Source organism: Sphaerodactylus townsendi, linkage group LG02, assembly GCF_021028975.2.
Source record: "Sphaerodactylus townsendi isolate TG3544 linkage group LG02, MPM_Stown_v2.3, whole genome shotgun sequence".
Lineage (NCBI taxonomy): Eukaryota > Metazoa > Chordata > Lepidosauria > Squamata > Sphaerodactylidae > Sphaerodactylus > Sphaerodactylus townsendi.
This window is the reverse complement of record NC_059426.1, coordinates 1,211,079-1,231,470: the sequence shown is the minus strand read 5'-3', so window position 1 is coordinate 1,231,470 and position 20,392 is coordinate 1,211,079. Positions and strand designations below refer to the sequence as shown.

General features: G+C 47.6%; 1 protein-coding gene across 16 annotated transcripts in view; it reads right to left on the bottom strand.

Annotated features, from left to right (window-relative positions):
• The window catches only part of LOC125427328 (leucine-rich repeat flightless-interacting protein 2-like), a 121,009-nt gene that overhangs the window by 55,636 nt on the left and 44,981 nt on the right, over nucleotides 1-20,392 (bottom strand). For 12 of the 16 annotated variants that reach the window (XR_007243666.1, XM_048486601.1, XM_048486596.1 and 9 more), the window contains one exon: nucleotides 10,050-10,127. The exons of the other annotated variants lie outside the window; for them this stretch is intronic. Coding sequence is in view for 11 of the 12 variants with exons in the window: in XM_048486601.1 (XP_048342558.1) it covers nucleotides 10,050-10,127 (78 nt within the window). In the remaining variant the exon portion in view is untranslated. The remainder of the gene's footprint in view (nucleotides 1-10,049; nucleotides 10,128-20,392) is intronic. 16 annotated transcript variants of the gene reach the window in all.

Genomic DNA, 20,392 nt, shown 5'->3' with positions numbered 1-20,392 from the left:
TCTGCGGCGAGGCGAACAGATCCACTACTGGATAGCCGAACCTGCTCGTCACCTGGTGGAAAATCTGCGGATGCAGTTTCCATTCCGCATTCAAAAGTACCTGACGGCTCAACCAGTCCACCCTTGCGTTCGACTGCCCGCTGATATGCTCCACTCGGAGCGATGCCAGATGTTTCTCCGCCCATGCTAACAACGTGGTTGCTTGCTTCTGAAGCGCAGAGGAGCGTGTGCCTCCTTAGTGGTTTACATATGCCTTTGCTGCCACATTGTCCATCCGTATGAGTACGTGCTGGCCCTGAATTAAGTTGCTGAACTGAAGTAACGTCAGGTAAATTGTCCTTGACTCGAGATTTATCGGTGCTGAGCTTGGCCACAGTCCTTGCGCTGTATGTTGGTCGCAGGTAGCCCCCCATCCGGTGAGACTTGCATCTGTGAATATTTGTAGTGTGGGCTGTTCCAGATAGCATTTTCCCCGTGACAGATTTGCTGTGGATGTCCACCATTATAGTCTTATTTTGACCCTCATGGGTACCACCAACAACTGGTCCTTCTTTTGTGCAATCTCCAATTGAAAAGGACAAAGGAAGGCTTGTAGTTCCCTGGAATGTAATCTGGCCCACTGCAGGGTATCGATCGCTGCCGTAAATAGTCCCATTAAACTGGTTAACCTCATTAGGGATGACTTCCTCTCCTTGATTGCTTGCAATGCTAACTCACGAATCTTTAGAATTTTGGCCAGCAGAAGAAACAGACAGTTGACTGTCGTATCTATTACTGCACCCAAGTGTTCCATCTGCTGAGACGGCTGTACCGTGCTCTTCTGCAGATTCACTAGGAAGCCGAAGTACTGAAGAGTTCTTTGTGCCTGGAGAACATCTAGGCATGCTTGCTGCAGGGAGCTGGACCTGATGAGCAGGTGGTCCAGATAAGGGTGGACATGCACCCCTTGCCATCTCAGCTGCACTACTGGTGGTAACAGTACCTTTGAAAACACACGTGGGGCGGATGCCAGCCCAAAAGGCAAGGCTCTGAAATGAAGATGAAGGTTGCCGCTTGCAAACCAAAGATACTTGCAATGTGCTGGATGAATGGTTATATGGAGGTATGCCTCTGTCAAGTCTAACGATGTCAGAAACTCTCCCTGCTGTGATAGTGCGAAGCGTTTCCATTTTGAAATGGCGTAGGCAAATATGACGGTTTACAAAGCGCAAGTTCAGAATGGCCCACCAATCTCCTAACCTCTTCAGTAGCATGAAGAAGTGGGAATAAATACCGGTGCGCCATTCCAAGCTTGGCACAAATTTCACAGCTTTGATATCTAGGAGATGGGAAATTGCTGCTGCTGTTCTGGCTCTCTTGTCTGGGTTTTGGCTTATGGGTGAAGGTAACAACCTGTGAGGAGGAAGCCTGGCAAATTCTATTAAATATCCGTATGTTACTACGTCCTCTGTCCACTGATCTACTAGTGGTGGGCTCCAGCGGCGGTGGTAGACCAGCAGGCAACCTCCCAATGGGGCTTCCTGGAATTTTTGTTGACCCTAGGAAACCTGGCCCCTCTGCCAAAAGGCCTATAGTTTGTTTTCCCCCTGGCTGGTTGCTGCGGGGTCCAATTGGATCACTTGTTCTCTCAACTGAACCGTGGCAGGGTGCTATGAGCACGAAAATAGCGACACCCAGTGTTATTATCCTGCCTAACCTGTCTGGGCAGGGTCTTCCTGTTATCTTTGGTAGTAATTAAGACCTGGTCAGGATCGGCTCCGAACAGCTTCTGACCATAAAAATTATAACCTGCCACCACCACTTTAGACTGAAGATCTGCCTGCCAGGACCGGAGCCACAGGTTTCTCCTGGCTGCCACTGAACAAGACATGGACCATGAGGCTAAACTGATGGCATCTGAGGATGCATCTGCCAAAAAGGTGGATCCTAACATTAATCTCGCTAAACCTTCCCTCGCAGCCCCTTCTTCCGGGGGAAGGATGTCTATAATACACTTGCTCTGGAAAGAGTGGCGGTCGGAATCAGAATCTTAATGACCGTTGCCAGCCACTCGTGTGCCTTTTTATGGGCCACTTCAGATTTTCTATCAAGTGGGTCTCTCACGTAACCTTCTCCATCTTTAGAAAGGTCCACTGGATAATTACCATGAAGGGTCTTTCTCATGAAGGTGGGGAGCCATCTTGTGTGGGTTGTGCTCACTCCATCTCAGAGAGACAGCAAACCAACTTTTAGCCACTTCCTGTGCCCTGTTCGGCAGACATCTTCTCCAGTATGTTGACTACCGAGCTACCAATCGACTACCGAGCTACCAATCGACTACCAATCGACAGAAAACTGATAGGACAGTGATATTGATAACAAGAGAAACAGTGAAGCAGAGGAACTGTTAAACCCTAAACATATAACATCAAACCACCATGGAAGGGCTAAAGAAAAAGAACCGCCAGGCAAAGAAAAAACTCTAACCAATAACCAATACGTAAAGCACTATGTCAAAGAAGAATGTCGGTGAGGGAGGGCCAAGATGGCTCCCCACCTTCATGAGAAAGACCCTTCACGTAAGTATCCAATGGACCTTTCTCATGGAGGTGGGGAGCCATCTTGTGTGGGTCCTCCCACAGCAGTATTCCCAAAATAAGGGATGGCCAACATTAATCCCCAACAACGTGCTCCAGTATCCTTCTACCGAAGGAAGCCTGACTGCTGCTGAGGTTAGAAGCTTATAATGCCTCATGAAAGATGAAGGCATGGACCAGGTGGCCGCCCTACAAATGTCCTCTAAAGAGACCTGTTTGTAGAGAGCCGCATTGGCAGCTGCACTCCTGGTGGAGTGTGCTGTGATTCCCTGTGGGACTGGAAGGTTCAGGGCCTTATGAGCCTCTATTATGCATGCCTTGATGCCTGAGCTGATGGCTGCTTTCGACATGGAAAGCTCCAGCCTAGGAGGAGATACATTAATAAACAGTGACTCGGACTGACGAACCGCCTCCGTGCGAATAAGGAAAGTCTTCAGGGCCCTTCTCACATCTAGATGATGCTCTGGCCTTGGACAAAAATTTGGGAGAACTATGACCTGCTTAAGATGAAAGGGTGAGGCCACCTTTGGACGAAAAGCCGGATCTAGCCACAGTGTGACACCATCTGGGGAGAAAGAGCAGAAATTTGGATTAACTGAAAGTGCCTGCAACTCAGACACTCTTCGGGCAGATGTTATTGCTACCAAAAAAAGAAGCTTCATTCTGAGCCACTTTAAATGTATCGACTGGACCAGCTCGAAGGGAGACTTAGTCAAAGCAGACAACACCACATGCAGCCGCCAGGAGGGAAAAAGATGCACTGTGGGGGAAGGGGGGTTTGTGTCTGTTGGACCCCTTTTAGAAACTTAACTATATCTGGGTGCCTAGCTATGGGGAATCCCTGAAAATCTGGCCAGACCGTAGCTATGGCTGCCAACTGCCTGCGTAATGTGGAGACTCGCAAACCTGACTCAAAACCCTCTTGAAGAAAGTCCATGACCAAAGGAAGCGAATGCTTGTCCATAGAGAAACGCTTTCTGGAGTACCACCGGACAAAGGCCTTCCAGGAACTATTTTATATGTGGATGGTAGAGTCACGCCTAGCAGCTAGAATAGTGGAGACCACCCTTGTAGAATAGCCTTTACGAGTTAACCTGCGCCTTTCCAGGCGGTCAAGGCGAGCCAACCAGAATCCGGATGCCAGAGTGGGCCCTGCGTGAGGAGATCGGGCAGCAATGGAAGATGGAATGGTTGCACCACCATCAGCTCCAGAATCGAGGATAGCCACGGACGTCTGGGCCAGTTGGGTGCCACAAGAATCACTTCTGCCCTGGAAATCACGATCCTCCGCAGCAGTTTGGCGATAAGCAGGATTGGTGGAAAGGCATACATCAAACCGGACGGCCAAGGTGCTGACAGAGCATCCATCGCCACTGCCTCCCTGTGGAAAACCCGAGACATGAACAGAGGTACCTGACAATTGTCCGGGGCGGCAAACAAGTCCATGACCAGTTGTCCCATTCTGGAGACAATCTGTTGAAACACCTCTTGCTTGAGCCTCCATACTGATGGCTGTACTGCAGTCCTGCTGAGCCAATACGCTTAAGAGTTGAGGGACCCCTTCATGTGCTCCGCTTTGATGGACAACAGATGTCATTCTGCCCAGAGTAGGATCCGGGAAGCTTCCCTGTGAAGCACTGACGATCTGGATCCCCCGATTGTTCAGGAAACACTTCGCTGAGACGTTGTCCGTGTGGATGATGACATGAGAGTCCCTGATTAGGCGAACGAACTGCCCCAGGGCAAGGAGGATGGCCCTCGTCTCCAGCACATTGATGGGCAAAAGAGACTCCTGGGACGACCAAGTCTCCTGCGCGAAGTGCTCCCTGAGAGTTGCTCCCCAACTGGAGAGACTGGCGTCTGTCAAAATGTGATGGACTTGTCTGGGATCCGGAAGAAAAACCTTTCCTGTGCTCAGATTCCGCCTGTGCGCCCACCAGGTGAGACTTAGCCTGACAGAGGACGATATTGTTACCAAACGATGTTGTTTGTGCGCTATCTGCAAAGAGAAGGGCCGGAGAAGAAACTGGATGGGCCCTGCCCCATTGGACCATGTCTGAGACGGACAAGAGGAGACCGAGGAGACTGGATAACTTGAGCAGGAAAAGGCGACACACCCAGAGAACTGCTGCCATGGCCTCCAAAATCTTCTTGATCTTGAGCTCTGAAACATACAAGGTGCAAATGGAGGTGTCGATCCGGGCCCCCAGATGTTCCATGGACCTGGAAGGAGTCAAAACACTCTTTTCCATGTTGACCACAAAGCCGTAGCTCTGGAGAGTCCGGAGAACCAGCAGAGTAGCTGACTGGCACTGCTGTAGAGACCTGGCCCGAATCAAGATATCGTCGAGATAAGGGTACGTGTGCACACCCTGTTGTCGTAGGTGCGCTATGGGAACCACCAGCATCTTTGTGAACACCCGTGGTGCCGTGGCCAAGTCAAACGGGAGTGCCGCATACTGGAAGTGCTGATCTCCGAGCGCGAACCTTAGGAACTTCCGATGAGCAGCATTGATTGGGACGTGGAGATAGGCCTCTGACAGATCGAGTGATGCCAGGAAGTCGCCAGGATGGATCGCCCCAACAGTGGAGCGCAGTGTCTCCATTCTGAACCTGAAGATGCGCAGGTGCCAATTGATGTACTTAAAGTTGAGTATCACTCTTCTGTCCCCGTTCTTTTTGGGGACTGAGAAGAGATGGGAATAGACGTCGGAGTAGCGCTGATGGGGGGGGGGGCACGCATTCTATTGTCCCGATTTCCAGAAGGTGCAGGATGGCTTCCTGCATGAGGCGGCACTTGGTGGGATTGCTGGAGAGCGGAGTTGGAATAAACACAGGCCTGGGCCAGGATTTGAACTCCAGGCAGTAACCTGAACGAGCAACTTCCTGAGTCCATTTGTTCACATGAGGCCCCTGCCATAGGAGAGTGAAACGAGACAGGCGACCCCCGATCCGGAATTCTTGAGCGTCCTGCTGATTTTCCCTGCTGGGTACAGAAAGGCCGAGTGCCCTGATTTCCTGATTGCCGGTTCTGCTGATGTCCACGACCGAACCCGGAGGGCTGCCAGGATGATCGTCTGTTGTCCCTGGGAGGTCTGAAGTAGGAGCGAAAGGGACGAAAAGGTCGCAACTGAGGACAAAAAGAGGTCGTCTTGTCCACTCTGACCGACTCGGGTAAGATCTTTCGATTATCCTTGGTGTTAGGAGGAGGAGGAGGAGGAGGAGGAGGAGGAAGAAGAAGAAGAAGAAGAAGAAGGAGGAGGAGGAGGAGTTTGGATTTATATCCCCCTTTCTCTCCTGCAGGAGACTCAAAGGGGCTTACAATCTCCTTTCCTCTCACAACAAATACCCTGTGAGGTAGGTGGGGCTGAGAGAGCTCCGAGAAGCTGTGACTAGCCCAAGGTCACCCAGCTGGCGTGTGTGGGAGTGTTCAGGCTAATCTGAATTCCCCAGATAAGCCTCCACAGCTCAGGTGGCACAGCTGGGAATCAATCCCGGTTCAGATTAGATACATGAGCTCTTAACCTCCTACGACACTGCTGCTACCACTGTAAGGATGTTATCAAGGTCTTTACCAAACAGCTTGACTCCATGAAAATTGAACCCTGCAACCACAGTCTTAGAATGTGAGTCAGCTTGCCATGGCTTCAACCACAGGAGCCTACGAGCCACGGTGTTAGTTGGCACCGATCTGGATGAGACTGGGTAAGAGAATGGAACAACCCACGAGACACCCTCCGCCTTCAGGAGATATTCATTTGATTGTAACTGGGATATCCTGTTGGCACTTCTAAATTGTTTTCAAGAATTAACTAAGCATCATCTGGAGGTTTTTAACATTTTATTGTTGTTATTACTTTAACCTTGTTGATTGTTTTGATATAATGTATTGTTCTGGTATTTTTTAGCCACTCTGAGCCTGGCCATTAGGTCAGGAAGAGTGGAATACTAAATCCAATAAAATATACATTCTCAAGATAGAAAAAGCGCAGAGAAGGGCAACAAGGATGATTGAGGGACTGGAGCACCTTCCTTATGAGGAGAGGCTGCAGCGTTTGGGACTCTTTAGTTTGGAGAGGAGACGGCTGAGGGGGATATGATTGAAGTCTGTAAAATTATGCATGGGGTAGAAAATGTTGACTGAGAGAAATTTTTCTCTCTTTCTCACAATACTGGAACCAGGGGGCATTCATTGAAAATGTTGGGAGAATTAGGACTAATAAAAGGAAATATTTTTTCACGCAACGCGTGATTGGTGTTTGGAATATGCTGCCACAAGAAGTGGTGATGGCCACTAACCTGGATAGCTTTAAAAGGGGCTTGAACAGATTTATGGAGAAGTCGATGTATGGCTACCAATCTTGATCCTCCTTGATCTGAGATTGCAAATGCTTTAGCAGACCAGGTGCTCGGGAGCAGCAGCAGCAGCAGCAGGCCATTGCTTTCATATCCTGCATGTGAGCTCCCAAAGGCCACTGCGAGTAGCAGAGTGCTGGACTAGATGGACTCTGGTCTGATCCAGCAGGCTCTTTCTTATAAATAAATAAATAAAGTCCTCACAGGAAACTAGTCCAAAATCCATTTTCTGCAACATGTAGACAACTGGAAATTGTATCTTAAACTCTGTTACTCACAGATCCTGTGAACTATCTGTACCTGCTACACAGTAAAGAGAAGCTCAATAAAATAAACGTTAAATATCCAAGCGAAGATTGTGCTCTGACCTGGATAGTCCCAGGCTGGGCGAGGCTGATTTTGTCAGATCTCAGAAGCTAAACATTTGAATGGGCAACCTCCAAGAAATATCAGGGTCATCATGCAGAGGAAGATAATGGCAAACCACCTCTGAACGTCTCTTGCCTTGAAAACCCTAGGGTTACACACACAATGTAAGTAAATTTTATTTGACCTTTAATAATAAGTGTCACAATTGTGCATGCAGATATATTATCCCCGCCGCGCTGCCACCAAAACGAAGCGGCTGGGAGTGTTATGTAAATCCACTGATATCTCCAAAATATATAAATTGGGATGGGGTGTAACTACTACAATGAACTGCAAACAAAATGCTCCTAAGAAAGGCATCGATCTGTTTGGTTGATCTGATGAATCTCTCTGTTTTCCTGCTGCCTTCAACGTGTTCTAAAATTATGGTCTTTTCAGCCACCCTTCTCTTCTCACGATGTGCCCAAAACATGACAGCCTTTAGCTGCTAAGGACAGTTCAGGCTTCATTTGATCTAGAAGCCACATTTTTTCTTTTTGGCGGTCCACGGTATCCATAAAACTCTTCTCCAACACCACATTTTAAATTAACCCACTTTCTTCCTGTCAGTCTGTTATCCAGAGCACAGGTTGCACACCAAAACAACCTGGTGCTGTGGCACCTCTATTTGTTTTTAAACCAACCACAGCTTTTCAGGACCCACACAGTCAAAAGCTTTGCCCTCCTTATAGCACAAGCTGATTTTCTTCTGAAATTCTCTCACATGGTCTAGTAATTGATATAAATTTGCAATACGGTCTCCATTCAATTTTGATTGAACATCTTCTCATTTTATATATGATAGCAGTCTTTGTTGTAAGATTTTTGTCATGTGAGAAATTAACATGGTCACATATAGCTGCTGCAGTCTGATGTTTTCTTTATCTTCTTTGATTGGAATTGTAATATAAACTATTTCCTGTCTATGAGATATTGTTTTGTTGTTGCAAATAATTAAAATGAATACAGGAATGAATTAATTTTACCAAATGCGAATCAGGGGCGCAAAAGGAAGGGATCCTCCCCAGTTGGGTTCACATTATTTACAAAGAAAAGCTCCTGATTCAAGCAGTTCAAGCAAACCAGTATGTCTGCAACAAAGGCAAGAGAGAGCCTGGCAGATGACTTCCTCTCAGCCACCCAGAAAACCTCAAACCATGAAAGAGGTATGGCCTTGTGGTCCAAGGAAGACAGTCCCCAAGATATGACATCTACCTCTACCAAAACAGGCTTTCCACAGTGCCATCACAAAAGCCCAACCACCAGGAGTGTGTTAAGAAGACGATGCTGGCAATGAGAGTAGTGGGTGTAGGCCAATTGGCCATGCTGGCAGGGGCTGATGGGAATTATAGTCCATGAACATCTGGAGTGCCATAGGTTCGCCACCACGGGTGTAGGCAATACCCATGGCATAAGCACTACAGCCCAAGTCTGAGTTGCCTGACCCCTGAAGGAACCACACACTCCACATGGACTGCTTGGCTCAGCTGGCTCCTGGCAGCCTATGACTCTGCAGGCTGCATGAGCTCTTTCATTAAGTCTAAGCCTACCCCTATCCCAGTAACTTCTTAATGCACCTCAGAGCAGGGACACAGTGAGGCGTGTCCCCGTTCCTTGGGGAACAGGTAAGAATTCCAATCTTTAGCTGAGGGGGTGGGGGGGTTTCTGAAACTTCCCAAGGACTCCATATTTACTTGGGAGAGTATATACATTCTCAAGTCTAGGATATCCATAATACTTTCACAATGGACATATGTGAATCTGCCTTATACTAAGAAAGCCCTTTGTCTATCAAGGTCAGTATTGCCTGTCCTGCTTCACAGCATTCTTTGGGGTCTCACCAGGGGTGCTCTACCACTGAGCCATGGCCTCCCTCTGCCCAGAAACACAGAACCCTGGCACTTCCTACGTTCAGCGGTCATCACTGGCTCTCTCTCTCTCTTGTTCTCAATGCCCTACATGGAAAAAATCAGAAAGAATGTTTGAGTCCAGTGGCACCATTAAGACCAACAAAGTTTTATTCATGTAAATCTTAAAAGTGTCACTGGACTCAAACTTCCTTTCTGCTGTTTCAGACCAACATGGCTACCCACATGAATCCATCTGCATGGAAAAAATCAGGATCACCAGGAATCACCTGCTTTCTTGCAGCAGTTGCTATTTAAAGCTCAAGCTGGAACCAGCCAGAGAAGAGAGAGTAAAGGAGGTGAGTTCACTGTATTTCTAATACCTTTGTTCCACGTTGGCTTATAACTTTGGGGGGCAACTGATAGGAGTTTGTTTGTTTTTGTTTGTTTGTTTTGGAGGGAAGGGGGAAATTTAGATCCAGAAAGCAGTACAGGTGAAAGCCAAACACATTCTGGGTCCCCATTCTCTGTCCTGATTCAAGCTATCCAACCAATTCTGTTAGGCATTCAAAAAACAGGAGACCAATTATGAATCTTCCAGTGTCTCATCTAATTTGCCTTCAGGAAATCACATGCACAAAAGTAAGTTATCAAGGAACAGCTCACTAAGCTCCAATGAAACTGGGGAAAACAGCTTTAAATACTATGTAAACAGTCTAATGATTCTAGAAGTCAGTCAACTTTAACATTCTAATCTGAATTTAATAAGCAATGTACAGCAACTTTATACAAATAAACACGGGAAACAAAGAAACAAAGCCATGCACAACAGGGCAAAGAGAAGAAGGAAAGAGATGCTCACCACAGGACTTGCACGAGCAGAACTAGCTCTAGAAGAAGCTCGAGATCCTGAGCCAAGGTAGTAACTGTATTCTGAAGGCTGCCCACACATACCCCAAACAAATCAGAAATAAGAAAGGGGTGTTAGAACAGTATTGGTCAGACAAATTGCTAGCATTCCTTACAAACAGAACAACCTTAGGCAGATAAAGTTTGAGCACTGCTCTGGGTACAAGAGGTTGTTCCTTCTACTGAAGTAATTTGACTTAATTTTTTGAGCAAATGTGTGAAGTGCCTAGATATGTACCCTCTGTGATTCTTAAATTAGAAGCTGATTAGAGATTGCTTACAAATTTGATCTGGCCAGCAGCCTTCACAGTTAGAATTTGACTTCTGTTCATTAGTGATTAGAACAACTTCCTTTGTAATGCAACTGGCCTTAAACTCAAACTTGGTTTAAACCAATAGCTGAGAAGATGATCATACTGGGTCTTTCCCTTTAAAAACTTACAGGGCTAAGTTAAGCCATTTAGTAATTAGTGACTGTATACATGACCTTCTCTACTGACAGTCTTCTAACCTATATAGAGACCATCGCTGGCTTAAATCAGCCCAGCAGCTCCCGGAGTTTCCTTCTCCTTTTGGCACGGTCACCTAACGTTCTGCTACTGGAATGGACTGCCTTAAGAGATGGTAACATCTACTGATTCTTTGCTGAGCTTCCACAAAAAATGAACATGCTCATCTCCCATAATTTAAGGTTGTATCTGTCCAGCAGTTTTATGAAATCTTATGAAATCAACTGAGAAGAAAATGTTCTTTATAAAGCTGCGAACATCAACTTGGATATAGTGGATATGAAAGGAGAGAGTGTCTCTGAAACAGAACAAATATTCAAATGTCAGGGGTGGGGGATGTTAGGGCAGATAAGGACCAAAGAAATCATAATAGCAATTGTCTCAGATGTAACAACTGATAGCTTTATGGATACCATAACTGTGGCCAACTACAAGTTTCTTAATGAATCATTATCAATACATATAATAGTCAACACAGTTCCATCTGGGAGAGAAGTCAGAGGGACACCAGCATGGTTGACTGCCCTCACGAAATTCATCAAAGCAACATAACCCCAAAGGTGCCCATGGAGGTGACTAAGCGAGCAAGCAAGTAGGGGGGCCACGAAGACAAGAAAGACACCCCTGCAGTCAGGGAAACAACTGAGCGGTAAGGTAGGCCCTGGTGTCAGGACAGCCAGGCCAAAATGCGTGGAAAATATAACTGAATCCTAAATGTCTTTACCTCAAATTTGAATACTTAAGATATAAGTACTACACTGTTTAACAAAACAAAATCTCTGTTCTTAATTTCTGAACATTCATGCATGTTGGTGGACCTCCCCATGGTGAAATCATTAGTCCAGGGGTCTGCAACCTGCGACTCTCCAGATGTTCATGGACTACAAATCCCATCAGCCCCTGCCAGCATGGCCAATTGGCCATGCTGGCAGGGGCTGGTGGGATTTGTAGTCCATGAACATCTGGAGAGCCGCAGGTTGCAGACCCCTGCGTTAGTCTGACAGTTTTCGGAACAAAACCTCTTCTGTTCTCACTAGTTTCTTGTAGCTAACTAGGAAGGAGTCTGAAATGGAAAGATATGTCAGTATGGTCTCCAAAAGAAGCCCAGATTTCCAGGGCTCACCCCACAGCAATCACACACAATCAAGGACGGGGCAAGCAAGGGCTTGTGCCCTGGGCGCTACTTGAGGGGAGAACACCATGGAACTCCCCCAATTCCACGTGGAGCTCAGGGGCAGGGACGCAGATCAAGGCTGGGCTCAGCTGGGTCTAGATTTAAACTTCAGGCTCCACCTCAAAGCCAGCAGTGAAAAGGTGGACCAGGCCAGGGGGAGGCCAGCCTTGAACTGGCAGGTTCTGCCCTCACCGGGTCCAGCTTTATGCTTCTGGCTCTGCCTCAAAAGTCCAAAAGCGATGAATATTAGAATACAAAATTGACAAGACTAATGGACAAGACGACTGGACAGGCCCAAAGCCTACGTTTGAAAGACATGTTGTGTGAGTCACAGTGCTAGTAATTAGACACTTTACTTTGCTCTTTACTTAAAAAGCTCTTTGGTGTCCAGTATATCATAAACATAATTTTTTGCTGAACAGGTAAGAACATAAGAACAAGCCAGCTGAATCAGACCAGAGTCCATCTAGTCCAGCTCTCTGCTACTCGCAGTGGCCCACCAGGTGCCTTTGGGAGCTCACATGCACAATGTGAAAGCAATGGCCTTCTGCGGCTGCTCTAGAGCACCTGGTCTGCTAAAGCATTTGCAATCTCAGATCAAGGAGGATCAAGATTGGTAGCCATAGATCGACTTCTCCTCCATAAATCTATCCAAGCCCCTTTTAAAGCTATCCAGGTTAGTGGCCATCACCACCTCCTGTGGCAGCATATTCCAAACACCAATCACACGTTGCGTGAAGAAGTGTTTCCTTTTATTAGTCCTAATTCTTTCCCCCAGCATTTTCAATGAATGCCCCCTGGTTCTAGTATTGTGAGAAGAGAAAAAATTTCTCTCCGATCACTTTCTACCCCATGCATAGTTTTGTAGACTTCAATCATGTCCCCTCCAGCCGTCTCCTCTCCCAGGCTAAAGAGCTAAACGCTGCAGCCTCTCCCCTCATAAGGGAGGTGCTCCTAATCCTTCAATCATCCTCATTGCCCTTCTCTGCACTTTTTCTATCTCTTCGATATCCTTTTTGAGATGTGGCGACCAGAACTGAACACAGTACTCCAAGTGCGGTCGCACCACTGCTTTATATAAAGGCATGACAATCCTTGCAGTTTTATTCTCAATTCCTTTCCTAATTGTCCCCAGCATAGAGTTTGCCTTTTTCACAGCTGCCATGCATTGAGTTGACATTCCCATGGAACTATCAACTAAGACGCCCAAAACCATTTCCTTGTCTGTGACTGATAGCACTGACCCTTGTAGCGTGTTTGTGAAGTTTGGATTTTTTGCCCCTATGAGCATCACTTTGCATTTTGCTACATTGAATTGCATTTCCCATTTCTTAGCCCACTCACCTAATTTATCAAGGTCCGCTTGGAGTTCTTCGCAATTCTTTGCGGTTTTCACCACCCTACATTGGTATCATCTGCAAACTTGGCCACCACGCTACCCACCCCTACTTCCAGGTCATTTATGAATAGGTTAAAGAGCACTGGTCCCAAAACGGATCCTTGGCAGCCTAAGGTCCACAGAAAAAAAGAGGTAGGGTTTAGGGCCACATTGCATTGCTCAGGCAAAACAGGCTGATCTAGCTCCTTATTCCATTCATTTCTGAGACTCTGCACATCATATTTAGTATTGCAGCTAGGGATCAAGTGTCTGCTCCCATGACTCCTTGCAAACTACCCTGCTGGCACAACAGTCATGATGCTGGTCTGCTTTGTGTATGGGGGGAGGGGCTATGCTTTCAAGGCTCTTGCTGTGGAAGGGGTGGGCATCCAGTCTGCTGCATGGGTGACCATCCCCTATGGGCTATGGGGGGAGGGCACTTGGACCACCTGCCATGTCATGCCCTGCTCTGGCAGGTATCCCTGCAACCTTAACCTTAACCACACAACAAACACACACACACACACACACGGTCCTGTGGGCTTTTTATGGAGCCTGTGAGTGGATCATCGCTGGTATAAGTCCCCCAGGATGCCTGAGCCAATGGCTGCTTGGTTGGAACCAGCTAACCATCTCCTCCCCAGTACTTCTTTTCTATCCCTTGGGTCTGCCCCTTCCTGGGCGACGGCCTTTAATGGCCCTTTCTCTTCCCCCCCCACCCCCGCTCTCCCATCTCAGCAGAAGGTGGGTAGGCCAGTTACTGTGCCAGGCAGTCACCTCCTGGACTTGCAGGGCATACCTGGCCCCAGGTGGCCTCTGTTCCAATGGGGCGTCTCTTGGCCTGGTACGTTGCTCTGTTGGGGCTCTCCCAGAGGCCCTGGACATCTGTTCCTGCCAGATGCCCTCAGGCTGTCCCAGCCCCAGCAGGCCAGCTCCCCGAAGGCCTGCTGCAGCCTTCCCTCCTCCTCTGGGCTTCTTTTGCCACTTTGTAGCTCAGCCCAGCTTCAGACCCCGTGGTCCACGCTCTGCCATCGTCCTGGGGCAGCGTTCCTGCAGCGGCCATTGTTGTTCCTGGCCCTGAGACTGGCAGTTAAGAAGCTCTCCTTTGCTGGTGGGTTGCTGCTGCTGCTGCTGCTGCTGCAGGGCCTGGGGAAGTCTAAGGCCACAGTCCCCAGACCCCACTCCCTCTTCGCTGACTGGAGGGACAGTGGGTGTCATCAGCTGCCATTACCTGACTGGTGAATGTTGCTGTTTTGCTATGGACTGCAACACACTTGCTGTGCGGTCTGTGCCTTGCATAGGGGCAAACAACATTTCTTTCCCTCTGCAGAATGTCCACAGGGAACTGGCCAGTGATGCCACAACTGCACTTCTCTGCACTTCACAACTGAGACTCAACAGCCCTCAGGACTGTGTTGATTGGAGGGATGACAGGTAAAAGAACATGGACATTTCCAGTGGCTTTCATAAGCGCAGCCAGCTCCAAGGCAGCAAGAGTAGTTCAGCAGCGGAATTGGCTGCCTAGGGAGGGGGAGAGGCTCTCTTCCCTGGCAGTCTTTCGAACCCCCGTCAGCGATACTCAAGCCCAATCCTGCATTGAGCAGGAGGCTGAACTACATGAGCCATATATTAAAGGGATTCGTCACATCTACACAGAGAGTCGGAACCAACTCTGTCAAGGCATCACTGATCAGCAAGAAATTCAAGGAAAGACAAGCAGCACCATCCGCTCCGAGGTCTGTTCACTCTGGGATGAGTTTGTACTGGTTAGATCAGGGGTAGGGAACCTGCGGCTCTCCAGATGTTCAGGAACTACAATTCCCATCAGCCCCTACCAGCATGGCCAATTGGCCATGCTGACATAGGCTGATGGGAATTGTAGTTCCTGAACATCTGGAGAGCCGCAGGTTCCCTACCCCTGGGTTAGATAGTATAAAGGTTACTAAATCATGCACAGTAAATGAAGGCCTTGACAGATTTTCTTTACTTCTATGACCCAGCTCAAAAATTAAGCAGTCAGACTCATTTTTTCAGGGCTTCCCATTTTAACGACTCAGTGTTCTCATTATTACTACCACAACACCTCCTCTGGGTTTCTCACAGCTGAAGTAAGTTGCAGTTCTGGGCAACACAATTCAAGAAGGATACTGACACGCTGCTGTGTGCTCAGAGGAGGGCGACCGGCATAAGTGAAAAGGTCTGGAATCCACGTTCTGTGAGGAGAGACTTAGAGAGCCGGGAATCTTTAGTCTGGAGAAGAGGAGGTTAAGGGGGGACATGTGTCAGGATGCCTAGTGGGTGCTGGGGCTGCTTAGCACTTTGGGCTTTTGGGGGGATGGGAAAGTTACTCTGTGTTTCGTTTTTTACTGCTCTCACCACCAGGTGCTGGTCAAGGTCAGCTCCAACAGACTTTTGCTCTTATCAAACTGCCTACAGACTTCATTGCCTGTTCTCATTGGGTTATTGGGTTAAAAGTTTCAGCCATGAACACACAGATATGTAGGGAAACAGTTATCAATCCCATCTAGTGCACTCGGGAAACCTATAATTTGATTAGGGGGGAATAGAGATAAATGAACTCCACTGTCAGGCTGTTAGAATATCGCCAGGTGCCAGCCATAAAGTGCAGTGGGGCAAAATGGCATCAGAACTGTGGGGGTATTTCAGACATTCACCCCAGAGCTGGGACTGGCCCCACAGGAAGTTATACTACTGGGAGGGGGAAGAGTTATAAGAGACTGTTGGCTGGGGGAAAGACCCAAAGAAGAACAGAGATCATCCCATGAATGGACAGAGAACATCATGGAACAAGGCTGCATGTCCAGCTACCTAGTCTTTTTCTTTTCTTTTTTTATGGGACCCAATGGGAAAAAATCAAATGACTTCAAACTTCTGAACTTACGCTGAAACTGCCAAAAAGGGTGGGAAATAAAACTAAATAATAAATAAACAATACATTTCATAGAGACTCCATCCTTTTCAAGGTAACCGCAGCTCAGTTACATTGGTGCCTTTGAAATGAATGCACACTGGAGAGCCAGGACAGTGGAGTGGTTAGGAGCAGGTGGGGGTCCTCCTCCCCCTCAGAAGTCCAGGATGACTACAGAGAGGCGGGCAATAGCAAACCACCTCTGAACCTCACTTGCCTCAAAAACCCTACAAGGTTGCCATGTTAAACAAACTTCTTTTCTTAAAGAGTGTAACTGAAACTTCATTGCCTTTCCATACAAACAGTATTTTCTGCATGCAAATATGATAAATTCACAGCCCAATCCAAACCTACAGGTGGTGGGCTGCAGCACCAACGTGGTGCCACCTGCTGCCTTCGAAAGGGCTTCTCAGCCACGGAGAAGAAAAGCAGGAAAAAGCCCCCTAGGGCTGACAGGACATATGCGGCCAAAAGGCAGGGGTAAGCCCCAGGGTCCATGTGCCTCGCTACCGGCCCTCAACCCAGGGAGGGAACTGAGTACAGTTGGCTCTACTACTGGGAATGCCCTGGCCCGCCCCCTCCCACGCCAATGCAGCCCTGCCACAGCCTGGACTTCTGGGTTCTGAGGCGACAGAGCGGTGTGACAGGTGACTGATGGTGCATTTCCCCATCTGCCAGGGTAAGTACCTTGGGCAGGGCAAATGCACCAGCACAAGGGGACATCACTCCCTCAAGCCCTTTTGCGCCCGCTCCCCCCACCCCACACCTTGGATGGGGCTCTCAATCTTATTGAAGGCTTCAAAGCTATCAAATCTGTGATTCTTTGTGGTCACTGGAAGAATAATTTGATCTGTAGAATAGATTGTATATACAATCAGCAAAGCGTGTGTGTGTGTGTGTGTGTGTGTGTGTGTGTGTGTGTGTGTGTGTGTGTGTGTGTGTGTGTGTGTGTGTGTGTGTGTGTGTGTGTGTGTGTGTGTGTGTAGAGAGAGAGAGATATTGAAAACAAAGCAGAAAATTCATTTATTCCATACCAGAGGCCTTGGACTACAGAAGGCATATGATTGATGGCCTAAGAATGCGATTTTTCACACTTACCTGGGACGGGAAGCACTACTAAACGCAATGGGAATTATTTCTAAGTATAACATGCATAGGATTGGGCTTCATCACTTTAACAATGGAAGATATCATAAACACCATCTAGCCCAAGTATCTCAGTGAATATGAAGAAATGCTGATCTAGTCTTTTTAAAAGAGGAGGATCTCTTGTAGAAATTTATTTGTCTGAACTGAAGTACTACTCAAACAAGTTCTTTATGATAAATGCAAAATATAAGAAAAATTACTAGCAAAATGAAAAAAAAAACCCAACTACAGAAGACAGTCCACACTGTGTCATGGAGAGAAACACACTGTACAGTGACATTCTTCTGAAGATGCTAGCCATAGATGCAGGTAAAACGTTAGGAGTTAAAACTACTGTACCAAACTGTGGCCATGTAGCCCGGAAAACCACTACAGCCAACTGAAAAAAAAATCCAATGCAATCTTAAGAAGCCTTCCCAGACTTCAGTAGGAATCTCAGCTACCTGAGGAAGACTGCAAAACTCTGGTTCTGTTTAATCCGAAAGCCAGTGTTCTGCACGGCCAGGCTGCCCACAGCCCTCTGCCCCCCGCCCCCACCCAGCACTACACATCAATCATTTGAACTGCCCAGTTCAAGAAATTCACAAGATGGTCAGGACCCTTGCAATGTGATCCCTGCAGCCTTTGGATTCTCAGCAGCTATTTGGCAGGACAGGTTTTAGTGCACTTTTTTCCTTACCACACCCTCTCCCACGCATACTTAATTAACAGATGCATTTCTGCCACACAACTGAAAAAAGGGAAAGAGCCAAACTCCAAACCAAAAAACAAACCAACCCCAACATCCACCTATCAGTTAACATAAACAAACGACGCCAATACAGGTGGGCTCCATTTACTAATCAAAGAAAGAACTGTTTGCACTTACCGATTTGCCTCTGAAAACAGGAGGTTTGCCTGTCCTAAGCACTAAACTGAGAGGTGAAACAGGAAATGGACTGCCTTCATGATCTGGACACTCCTTTAAGTGGGAAGGACAAACCAGAATATTGGGATGTCTGATACACCCACACATGCCTTCGTGAAGGAAACTGAAAGCCGAAGCCTGGCTTCAAGGACAGACAATCAGGTTTTTCTAGCAGGCTCATAAGCAGCACAGTTGTGACGGCAGTGGTTCTGCAGCCAAGATCATCAACACACTCACTGCTCCAGGAGCCAAGAGGGGTAAGTCAGGTGAAGCCCAACAAAATACCATGCGTGGAAGAAAAATTGGTTTTCACCCCCTGCTTTTCCTCCATCTTAAGGGAGTCCCAAAGAGGCTGACGATCAGGTGGGGCTGAGAGAGCTCTGACGAACCTGTGACTGGCCGAAGGTCACTCAGCAGGTTTCATGTGGAGCAGCAGGGAAAGCCAATCTGGTTCTCCAGATTAGAGTCCACCCCACTTACCCGTGTTCAAAAAGGATGTGGACAGAACAGAGCAAATGCCGAGGAGAGTGAGGAGGGTGGTCAGGGGACTGGAAACCAAGCCCTACGAAGAAAGGCGCAGGGACACCCGGGACTTCTCTGGGCTTTTCAGAAGTAGGAACTGCAGACCATCATCAGGTGGTAACAGCCTGCCTCTCGGGTTCCCTGAATTCTCATTTTCACTTTTGTAGAGAGGTGTAAGGAGAAAGGCACACCTCTGTAACAAAAGGGGCCCGTTAATTTTTAACATGGAAGTTGGGAACTCGGAGAATGTGAGAGACAGGCGGTTGGACAGCCCCACCCTTCGGGGATGGGGCAGTATAAAAGCCTAATGAAATAAATAAATAAATGAAATAAATGAAATAAATAAACAGAGGAAGTGGAGCTGTCACAGCTGCCAACAGGCCTCAAGAAAAGTGTCCAGTCCCTTTAGTAGAGGCTTCATGTGGGGGAACGGGCAGTTGAATTAACATCCTCTATTCATTGTTAAGCCTCTACTGAAGGGACTGGACATTTTTTCTCCAGGCAGTTGGGAGCCCTACAAGGCAACCTCTGCCCAAACATTACTCCCCTGAAAAGGGGAGTGCTTATTCACAGGTATCCCTGCCTGTGTGCTAGCCTAAAAGGGGATGCTGGCATTGCAGAGATGGGAAGCCCATTCTCTAGCAATAGTCAGGTCTACCTACAAGGAACTTCCAGGAATTGTTTTTTTCTCTCTCAGCTTGCTTGCCATAGCAGCACATTTTCAGCTCTACAGCCCAGGAAGAATGTGTCCTCAACACGATACAGAAGCCCTTGGATACTCATTTCCAGCCACAAGTACTGTGTTCAGTTCTGGTCGCCACATCTCAAAAAGGATATCGAAGAGATAGAAAAAGTGCAGAGAAGGGCAATGAGGATGATTGAGGGACTGAAGCACCTTCCCTATGAGGAGAGGCTGCAGTGTTTGGGGCTCTTTAGTTTGGAGAGGAGACGGCTGAGGGGGGATATGATTGAAGTCTATAAAATTATGCATGGGGTAGAAAATGTTGACAGAGAGAAATTTTTCTCTCTTTCTCACAATACTAGAACCAGGGGGCATTCATTGAAAATGCTGGGGAAGAATTAGGACTAATAGGAAACACTTCTTCAATAGCGTGTGATTGGTGTTTGGAATATGCTGCCACAGGAGGTGGTGATGGCCACTAACCTGGATAGCTTTAAAAGGGGCTTGGACAGATTTATGGAGGAGAAGTCGATCTATGGCTACCAATCTTGATCCTCTTTGATCGGAGATTGCAAATGCCTTAGCAGACCAGGTGCTCAGGAGCAGCAGCAGCAGCAGCAGACCCTTGCTTTCACCTCCTGCATGTGAGCTCCCAAAGGCACCTGGTGGGCCACTGCGAGTAGCAGAGTGCTGGATTCGATGGACTCTGGTCTGATCCAGCAGGCTAGTTCTTATGTTCTTATGTTCTAAGAAGATCCCTGGTGACATGGCCTCTCCTGATTATCCTAACCCAAACACTCCCTTCTGTAACTAACTTCTCCTGACCACCTTACAATACACTCTACTGTTTCTCAAACAATCCATCCGAACACCTCCCAGAGGTTATCCTAGAACCTCCCAAAGGTTGCCCTGAAACCTCCCAGAGGTGGTTCTTCACCTTATAAACATCCTACTCTCCAAAGGGACAATTGCCCAGTGCCACTGACCCCTTTCCGCCTTTGTCACTGTGCCCAACACATTGCCCCCTGGAACCCAGAGGCTGGCCG